Here is a 10,679-nt window from a genome sequence, read left to right on the forward strand (position 1 = left end):
TATATTCAGTGTTTGAAGTTACCCATGATGCACCTCAATCCACCACGGCTGCTGGTCCCGGAGGACAAGATCCCTGATGGACTGGTCAGAGTCCATCTCAGATGAGCTCGGCTTCAGAGAAGTGGGCGGAGCCTGGTAGAGTCTGAACTGTCATTGGTAGATGCAGCGATGTGTTTACTGACAGTGGTTTTCCAAAGTGTTCCAGAGCCCATGTAGTAATATCCTTTATACAGTCTGAGGGGTCAAAGGTCACTGACATTCAGCCTTGTCCCTTACATGCAGAGATTTTTGCATTCTGCATTTCTGTTGATGATATTATGGGATGTAGATGTGAAATCTGAAACTGTTGGACTGTTTGTCCTCACAGTTTGTATCAAAGTGTCCGTCCTGAACAGCTAAGCCTTAGAGGGCGCTGCTTTCACTCTGCTACCTGTTCACCTGTTCACCTGTTTACCTGTTTACCTGTTCACCTGTTTACCTGTGCAAGGTCACACACAGGTGTTTCTCACTCTGTTGTTGCTGCTGTCACAACTTTATTGAAATGTGTCAAATCAAATTCAGACTGAGTATATTTATTACAACAATACTGTTCATCAGTTTGAACATAAAAAATCTCGTCTGTACAGTATATTTGTGTGTGTGTGTGTGTGTGTGTGTGTGTGTATACTGTGTATTTATATATTAAGTGTCTGAGGTGTGTTTGACTCGGAGCCAGCAGAGTTTCAGTATCAGAGTTTTGGCTTGGACTCGCAGCAGCATGTGAACACATTAAACCAACAGACTGTTGAACAGCAGAGACACACAGAGACGTCTCTGCTGAGACCTGAAGACAGAGGACTGCGTCCTGATTGGATCATTTCACAGGTAGGACCGAGTCCACGTTTCATCCCTTCATTAAAGGTTTCATCCTGACTCAGGCTCCACTGCCAGATGTTTTGATAAATGATGAATGGATGAGTTGCCTTCAGTCAGATGATGTGTTTTCTAAAATTCAGATGAATGAATGAAACAGTTTTTTATCTTCAGTGTTTCAGCTTCATGACATAAATGATTATATACTGTCTATAGTTCTGATGTTATTTACGTCTTTATATTATATTATCAGTTAATGTACGGTGTTTTAATGTTTGCTGTATCGTGTGTTTATGCTGTTATTTTATCACGTGATGATGTCATTTTATGTTGTATTTATGTTTTGTGTGCTAGCATCTCATGTCAGGTTGTGAGGAGAGGTTTGAGTGATGTCATGATGAATGAACTCAGCGTCACAGGTTATAGAGTTAAAGTGAATCTGTGAAGCTGTTTTAACGTAGATGATGTCATCATGTAAATGTCGTTGGTCTTTGTCGATATGTTCGTCCAGTTGGTCAGAACTGTAGAAATAAAACACGGTTTTCATGCAGGTGGTCTCAGTGAGTGCAAACAGTTTGGATCGAGGGCGGAGAAAAGAAACACCACTGACCTCCATAACCTCTCTCACTGATCTGACATCCATCAGCTGCTGCTGCCAAAACCTGTAACTGGAGATCTGATGGGATCCACTGCTGCTGGATCTCAGAGAGAGACATCTTCTGAGTCTTCACATCTTCATCACTGACATTAAACTCAACAGACTGAATCTGATTCTCCAGAGTTCAGATCCAACATGGCCGCCGCCGCCGCCGCTGATGTGAATGTGGACGATTACAGTGTTTACAGTCACCTGTCTGATGAGGAGCTGTTGCAGATCGCTGTCGAGAGGAGCCTCTCTGACACACACCTCCCCTCAGGTCAGAGCTCATCATCATCATCATCATCAGCAGCAGCAGCAGCAGCACCTCCTCCCTGTGCTGCCCCAACCCGAACAAACCCAAACCCCGAACAGAGACACCCCAACCCTCCGCCTCCATCACAGCCGTGTGTCCAAAACTCCGTCAACCCTCCAACAGGCCTGTTCCAGTTCATCTACAGAGGCATCAGGAGGTGAGACAGTCCGGACAGACTTGTCCAGAGAGTACGTAAACAACCAGTAAACATCTGTAAACAACCAACAAACATCTGTAAACAACCAACAAACATCTGCAGACTTCTCACAGACCAGGTCCCAGAGGACGCAGCAGGGGTCAAAGATCTCTGACAGAATCTAATTTAAAATCAGGATCTTTGAGTCCTGCTTTGTTAAGCAGACGACCTGTTAGAGGACCCTCCTTCAGGTGGTGCACCTCTCTTTGTACATTATGGGATGGAGGTGCCTGTACACCCACCTTCATCCATTTATCCTGTCCCCACAGACGGACTCTGAGTCCACAGAGACGTTCATCAGATACCTGTTTAAACTCCAGCTGAGGTTCTCCACTCTTCAGTTCGGTAGACGGAGGATCTGCTCCAGCTGCTTCCTGCTGACCCAGCAGAGTCCTTCAACACATGTTGGCTGTTTACCAGATGTTTGTTTACAGTGTCTTGTTGTTGTCTACCCCAGCTTCCTGTCCTTGTATTGAGTGTTGTCTCTGTCTTTGTCTCAGCGAGTTCAGTCCTCTGCAGTCTCTGATTATAAACGGAGACGTAGAGGCTCTGAAGGATCTGGTCAGACGTGGGTCCAGCTGTCTGACGGAGCCGAATGATGACGGCTGGATCGCTCTTCATGAAGCCGCTTATTATGGACAGCTGCAATGTGTCATCGTCCTCGTCACAGGTGAGGAGCTGGTCTCTGGTCGTCTGATCAAAGAGACAGTTTGAGTTAGTTTGTTCTTTGGTTTTTCATGTCGACATCATGATCGACCCCACAGTGAACTACACAACACTCTTCATCATGACCAAACCTGCTTCATCTCTTCACTCCAGTAACAGAGAACGTGTGTCTCACAGGGATTTGTGTTGGGTCCTGTTTTACTTTCTATCTTTAGACCCTTTTACTGTTGGTGAACAGTGATATTTCTTGGTGGGCGGGGCTTAGCTGGAGGCAAAACAGTTCTCCACAGACGTTAGCTAGCGCTAGCTAACAAGTTGTGTTGTCTTGTTTTAGACGATGGAGGAAGATGATGTGAGTGGTGCGTTCAGAAACACTCATTGTGAGTGTGGGAGCGCACTCTGACACAAACTGGAGCGTTGATAAATTGGGAGCGCTGTCTGAATGTAGCGTTGGGTTATCCAGAGCAGCGCACTCTCAGAGTGGCAGAGCGCACTCTGGACACTCTGTCTGTGGAGACGGAGCAGCAGAGCACCGAGCGGAGTGAATGTGTGATTAACTTAACCGTTGGTTCATTCATGTAGAAATATAACGCTGCGTTTCTTCCACCAACAGGGCTCTCATTTTAGTGTAGAGCGTCAGACTGAATTTACCAACGCACCATGTCAGGTCACTCACTCTCCGGGACCGCCAGTGTTACCCGCCAGTTACTTCCAGAGAAATCCAATATTCCTCTTAATCCCTCCCCAGTTTCTGATGAGGTGGAATGCTGTTGGCAGCTCTTTATCCTTTGAACATTTTTATTGCATTTGATTCCCGGTGTCTAATTAATTCTTGACTTGTAAATAAATATATTTTCCCCTTTTTGATTCCTCTGCTCTGTGCTCTCTGTATTACTCAGTTTTATTGGGTTATTTTTCACTGTAAACTGTAAACAGTTCTGTAAACTGTTAGTTCAGGTGTTTTGTCATTGTCTGTTTTTCTCCTTCAGTCGAAGGGAGGTCGTCGAAATGTTTCAGGAGAGGTCGAGAAGCCTCATTTTTATTTCTTTTTTACTATTTAGATTTTATACAGTTTTTTATGTGTGCATAGAAAAAATAAACACATAAATAAATCATCTGTTCCACTATCCAGCGCTTTGGTTCATGGCAGGATGATTCTTAAAGGAACACTTCACCCTCTAAATGACTGTTTGTACATCAGTTACTCGGCCCTGTGTTATGTTAAATTTCTGAAGAAGATGCTGAGCTGAAGCTGCTGATGAAACGTGTGCTCACAAACTCTGACACAACTCATTCAGTAAAACCCAAGTCTCATTCACGAGAGGCTTCTGTTGACAGTGTGGTTTATTTTGATTTTAATTTTAATTTTTGAACCAGCCATCCATCATAATTCTGGACTCTTCAGAAATATTACTGACATTTTTATGTACGCTTTAATGGTTCCAACCAAACCAACAGTTTTATCATTTATGATGTTTCTGGCAGCCGGCGTCTTCGTTACATTACTGCCTCCTGCTTTATTTAATCTCTGTCAGTGTCCACGTCCTCTGCAGTTGTTTATTCAGCCCAACCTGCCACCACTTGGTTTGGTGAGAATGTGATCAGAACTATAAAAACAAACCCAAAGTTTGACCTTTGACCTCTTGCGGTCTGCAGCTCATCCCGACTCGGTGAACAGATGCAGTTTGAGGAATCAGACAGCTCTGCAGCTGGCTGCAGGCCGAGGAAAAGTTTCCTGTGTCGATTTTCTCCTGAAACACGGAGCTGACCCAAACATCGCCAACAAGGACCAAGAGACGCCACTGTTCTCAGGTGAAGTGACATCACAGCTGACATCACAGCACCCGCTGACAGGTGCAGTGATGTCACAGTTGTAAAAAGAAACCTAGGATCTTACAGCAGTTTATATGGAGAGATTCATGTTCTGTCAAACATGTAAAGTTTGTGCACGTTTAGGGAGTATTCAGCTGGACACCTTCAGAAAAATGAAACAAACCTCCTCTTGTTTCACTGTCGTTGTTTTCAGCCTGTGAGAACCCGAACGAAGCCATCGTGGATCTGCTGCTGAAGTTTGGAGCTCAGGTGAATCGCTGCAGCACTCAGGGAGTGAGTCCTCTTCATGAAGCCTGCAGACACGGACAGGTGAAGATCTGCAGAACGTTACTGGAGTCCGGAACCAATCTACACACCAGGAACATCTACGGCATCCAAGCGTTCTTCACCGCCGCACAGCACGGACACGTCGACGCCCTGCACCTGCTCGCCAAGAAAGGTAAGCCCTACAAACCTGTCCGCAAACTATCTTTCGTGTCTGTCAGGAACTGATACGAAGGTGTTTCTTAAGGTGTTTTTGTCCCTCAGGTGCAGATATAAATGGACAGGCACAAGACGGAGCCACGCCGCTGTATGAAGCCTGTAAGAATGGTCACTTTGCTGCTGTGGGGGTGTTGCTGTCTCTGAAAGCCGACGCTAACCGATCCACGAAGTCTGGCCTGCTGCCTCTTCATGTGGCTGTTCAGAATGATCACACACGGTCTGAGACACTTTCTGTCTGTCACTGTCTCTCCTTTATCAACCATTCTGTGTTTCACTGATACTTTCTAATAAATCAACAATATTTTAAGAGCTTTCAGAACAAACACCAAAGACGTCTGAGGTCTCAAACTGTAAAGTAGACACCTGTTTGTTTGTCTGGAGCCAGAAGTTCAGGCTCAGGGTTCTGCTGACCCACAGTCAGCCTGTCTCTGCTGGTCATTTCCAGGTGTTTGATCCTAAATCCTCACTGATCTTTTGTATTTCCAGAATCGTGTTGCTGCTGATCCCGGTGACCAGCAGGGTCAGAATCCGGACCAGCGGTATCAGTCCTCTGCACATTGCTGCAGAGAACAACAGTGATGACATCATGGAGCTGCTGATCGAGTCCGGCTTTGACGTCAACACCAAGCTGTCAGAGGACCGCTCCAAGATGTACGAGGACCGGCGGAGCACGGCACTTTACTTCAGTGTCTATAACGGGAACCTTGAGGCTGCTGAGATGTTGCTGGAGGCCGGAGCTGACCCCAACCTGGACGTCTTCAACCCACTATTCATAGCCGTCCGGCTCTGCCGGATGGACATGGCAATGCTGCTGCTGAGCTACGGCGCCAACGTCAATGCTCAGATCGCCACCCAGCCGTCCTCGTTCCCGGCGGCTATCCTGCTGAGAATGGAGTCTCCGTCCATGCTCAAACTGCTACTGGACAACGGCTGCGACGCTCAGTCCTGCTTTGACTGTCCGTATGGCCAAAAACCACATCCTGTCATGCCATCACGCCGTCCCATTGAAGAAATGCAGGTCAGTAGAGCAGCACCGCGCAGTGCTGCATGAAGCCGAATCAGAAATGTCCAGCACAGTAAAGAGTCTCTGTCTCTGTCCTGTTTCAGTTCTGCGAGGCCGTCTCCACCCCGACTTTCTGCCATAGCGCCGGTCCCATCATCTCACTGATGCTGGACTACGTCAGCCACGTCCACCTGTGCTCTCAGCTGCAGGATGTCCTGAGGAGTTGCAGCGACTGGATGCCGATCATACTGAAAGCTCGTAAGCACAACAAAAACAATGCTGACAATTGACACGTTGGTAAGCCCCGCCCCTTTGTGATGCTCCATCAAGCTGGATTTTAGAGAGAAGAGTCTGCAGTTTGTGTTTGAACGATAAATCAGGGAGTCAAATTGACTCATCAGCAGAAACAGGTCAGAAAGCTAAAGACAGTAGCTAAAGGCTAACATTCAGATCACAGTGTGACAGTGAACCAACTCATCACTGATGATCGAGACAGAAGAGGATGGATTTAAAGGGAAACGTTGGCATTTTTAACCAGCTGTGTGGCATCACAGTGTGTGAGGATGAACAGTGTTTGGCTTCCCCTCGTGCCGCCGCCAGCACCCTGCACGGAGCATGGAGCTCTGGGGGCATCTGCACACACTGTGATGCCACAGAGCTGGTTGAATATCTGTAAAGTTTCCCTGCTTCCCTTCACTGGTTCCTGTACAGCAGGTTGGTCTTCATTTAGCTAGCTAGCAAGCTAACTCGACACTTTAAGGGTGGTAGTGGTAGCAGGAGCAGGCTGACGGCTGAGCATGCCGAAATGCTCATCTTCTTAGAAACGAATCTCCACATCATGTTTTTTCCAAGACGAGCAAGGTAAGGAGACGGGACACTACAATATTAAGCTTATCAATATACCGTTGCCTCTCTGGTAGGCATAGCGTGTTAAAATAATCCTTTGCCATCTTATTATTAGCTAATTATTAGCTAGCTATAGCTAATAATTATTAGCTAGCTATAGCTAATAATTATTAGCTAGCTAGCAATTCAGTCGTGGAGACTTGAAGGCGCAGCTGCGGAGGCAGAATGACAGCGAACAAGGGAAGAAGCAGAGGGGAAAGCGGGCCTCGTTTTCCCTTTGGGGGCGTGGCTTTCAGATTATGACACGTTGCGCTCTGTCTCTATTAAAGATCACTGCCTCTGTCTGATTGGCTGGCTGAGCTGGGGGCGGGGTCTCTCACCTGTCCTCTGTGTTTCATGTCCAGGTCCTCCTCATCCTCTGATGCAGCTCTGCAGGTTGAAGATCAGACGTCAGGTTGGAGTCCGAAGACTCAAACTGCTCCACACGCTGCCACTTCCTGTCAGACTCATCCGCTTCCTGCACTATGACATCACCTGCTCATTCACCTGAACTCACCTGCTGTGGTGTGGTCGCACCACAAAGTGACGTGTATATGTTCATGATGTGGGAGCGCTCGCAGGGCTCGGTGGTCGACTGTTGTAGCTAACGAGCTAACCGCTAATGTTTTGTTAAGAGAGAAAATAAAGGTCACCAGTTAGCTGGCCTGTTAGCATGTTAGCTTAGCTGAGTTTAACTGAATTTGAAAGACTTCCTGTGTTGGTGCTGACTTCACTGGTTGATCTGTTGTGTTGTTGCAGTTGAACTGGTCGCACTGGTTTTACACCACACTGACCTGAGCAGGTGTCTCATTTATAAACACTGCGTACACACAAAACAAGGCCTGAAAGAGGCGGACGCCGCTTCACACGCAGAAGGTGTGATCTTTAAAAACAGATTTGATGGGAGAAACTTTGGTGCGTGCTAATGAAGCTTTTGGCGACGCGGACGGTGACGTCGAAGCCTGACTGTAGACACTGTTGAGTATTTTTTGGCTTTTGTCCTTATGTATATTTTCAGTCCGGATCCTGTGCATTGTTTTATAAGTGAGACCGCTGGTGATTTTAGACTTGAAGGAGACAGAACTGAATGTTTGTCAGTGACCTTTGACCTCTGTTATATGATTTTTAAAACGTGTCATTAAAGGTCACACAGAAATAAAGCTGCACGTCAGCAGACGGAGGTCTCACTCTGAAGCTTTTCTCGCACTTTGTGCTCAGTGTGTGTGTGTGTGTGTGTGTGTGTTGTGAACTGGTGTGTAGACGCTTGCTGTGTGATCAGAAAGTTCACCTTCAGATTAACGATGTCGCTGTCAGCGCTCACTCTGTTTTATATGTTTTTATTTCATGCTGAGGCCTCGTGCAGCGCCGCTCCGACCCGTCTGCTCAGTTTACAGCAGCTGAGTCTAAAAATAACACACACACACACACACACACACACACACACACACACACACACACAGAGTTAGTAGGTCAGATATAATCATGTGATTTATTAGTTTTCAGTTCACTGGTTAATCAGGTAGTTTCAGTCCAAAAATAAAATGGGGTTTCAACTGGTGGGCGGCGGTCCAAAAGTGGGTCATAGGTTCATTCTGAATGGACCACAAGTGACTCATAAACACTGAGTTTGTAAAAAACACACTTAATTTTTAGGCACAGTGAATTTCCTGCACAGAGCTTTTATTTTGAAGTGCCGTTTCCTGCAGTAGAGTGAGTGACGAACAGACAGCTCAACGACATGAATATATTAAAGTGTTTGGACCCTCAGCTCATGACTCAGTAGAAATGTGGACCAGTTGGGAACCAGTGCCAGGCTACAGATTTATCACAACATGAAACTTTAATATGTCTGGATGACATCATTCTCACCCTCTGGCTCCGGCTCAGGATTCCTGGAACCTTGATGCTGTCGAATGAACTGTGAACTTTGACCTTTAGTTCTGTTACAATCAGGAAATAATTCATTTAATTAACAACCTGCTCTGTGATTGGTTCATCTGAACCATCACAAACATCACATCAGTTATTACTGTGAAAGTATTTAATGATTATTGATCAGATGTATCGTAGTGAAGCTGCTGGATGTTGGACACAGGTGTCCCCCTGTCCTCCAGGATGTTGGACACAGGTGTCCCTCTGTCCTCGACCACCCAAACTGGTCTGCAGAGAGTTAGTGAGTCGGTCACAGGTAGACTGACTCACCTGGTGGAGGCTAACTGTTAGCATTAGCATCAGAGGCTGAGCTAGCTCGGACCTCTTTGTGTTGAGGTGGTATTTCAGACTAAAATTCTCCGATGGTTCGAACAGAACCTTCAGAGAACGCTGCTCCTATCAGCAGCTCCATCTGGGTTAATGTTGTGGCGGGTCAAAGGTCACCAGGGAACGCCATTAATCAGTGCTGATTTTTCAAACGTTATTTTTTCTGTGATTAATTAATTGACATTAACATTTTGTTTTGCCCTCATTATTACACTTATTTGTTTTTAGATTGATGGATAAAAAAATGAACTTCATTGTCCTCCGTGGAACTTTGTCTCTGGTTTCTCTCAAACACAGCAGAGGTTCGTACGGACACACGTCACTCAGGGCAACATTAAAAATGTTCCAATATGCAAATACTGTTCTGTTTTTTTAAAACCCAAAAACCAATCGATGACCAGCTACGACTGAAACCACTGCACACTCTCTGGTGATGTCTCTCTTGACTTCTCTACTGTTGCCGTCTCCATCCTCTTCTTTCGCCTTGTAGAATATGACACGCCCACTGATGTCATCACAGGTCATTCACCAACTCTTGAGGTTCTGAACCAGTTTATCTTTGGTCAAAATTCTCCAGTTGGTTCAAACTCAGGTGCAGGAACTGGAACCAAACTGGCTCCATGTTAGTGGAGAAGACAAATCTGAGACCTGAGGTCTGAACCAAGGAAACTATGAAAGAAGGGAAGGTCACGAGGTCGGTGACGGTATTTGAATTTTTCATTGGAGCCACTTATGTATAAGTGAGTGGGGCGGACATGACACGTCCTACTATAACCTGTCATATCTTTGTCTCACCTTTAACTGATCAAACATCACCTGATGGTTTTTATTAAAACGTGTGCTCGTTTTCCTCGTTATTCGTCTCCAAACAGATCACAGCTCTGTGCGTCATTACAGGAGGAGAACAGGATCGACACCAAAGAAGTAAGTCATCCACATTTGTACATGTTTTGAAAAGTCATGTGACCAACGTGCTGACGGGATTTAACAAGGAAGCAGGTCAGAGTGGTCTTGTGAGGAGGCAGATGGTGGTGGTGGAATACAAAGACCTGGACTTTCACCAGGAGATAGCCGTTCAAAACCACATGAACTTTAAGTCATTTTAAGGTTCTTCTTCACCACCTTAAGGACGTAACGTCATTCGAGGGGCAGTAACTCAGATGATATCGTACAAACTGCTCTCTGAGGAAATGTTGTGATGTCATGTCCTTTCCTTCTTTTATAGTTTCCTTGGGCCGAAGCAGGAAGTGAGGTCAGCGTGTCAGTGAGGTGTGTTGAGTCTTCCTGTTAACCTGGCTACATCACCATGGTAACTGATGCTGCAGACCTCACCTGGTCCGAACCAGTTTATGTTCAGAGAGTGAATATTAATGATCATATTCTGTCTTCTCAGCTGAGTGAATATTCATGTAAACATCGGTAATGACACCTGATGGAGTGGTGCAGGTGCAGCAGAGCAAACTCAGCTGGTGATGCAGGAAACTGTCGGCTGTCCAGCTGATAGATCACTGATTGGAACATTGATTACTGATCACAGATAATATTCAGT

At 45.9% G+C, this 10,679-nt stretch overlaps 1 protein-coding gene across 1 annotated transcript; it reads left to right on the forward strand.

The window, feature by feature from the left end:
* Positions 1 to 728: 728 nt before the first annotated feature.
* On the forward strand, positions 729 to 8,065 carry asb2a.2 (ankyrin repeat and SOCS box containing 2a, tandem duplicate 2). The gene is given in 10 exon segments (XM_049589519.1): positions 729 to 864; positions 1,404 to 1,962; positions 2,502 to 2,671; positions 4,324 to 4,479; positions 4,694 to 4,939; positions 5,029 to 5,200; positions 5,470 to 6,001; positions 6,091 to 6,244; positions 7,237 to 7,364; positions 7,366 to 8,065. Coding segments are annotated over 9 exon segments (1,989 nt in total). The 5' UTR covers positions 729 to 864; positions 1,404 to 1,645; the 3' UTR covers positions 7,480 to 8,065.
* Positions 8,066 to 10,679: the final 2,614 nt, after the last annotated feature.

This window comes from Epinephelus fuscoguttatus, linkage group LG11, assembly GCF_011397635.1.
Source record: "Epinephelus fuscoguttatus linkage group LG11, E.fuscoguttatus.final_Chr_v1".
Classification (NCBI taxonomy): Eukaryota; Metazoa; Chordata; class Actinopteri; order Perciformes; family Serranidae; genus Epinephelus; species Epinephelus fuscoguttatus.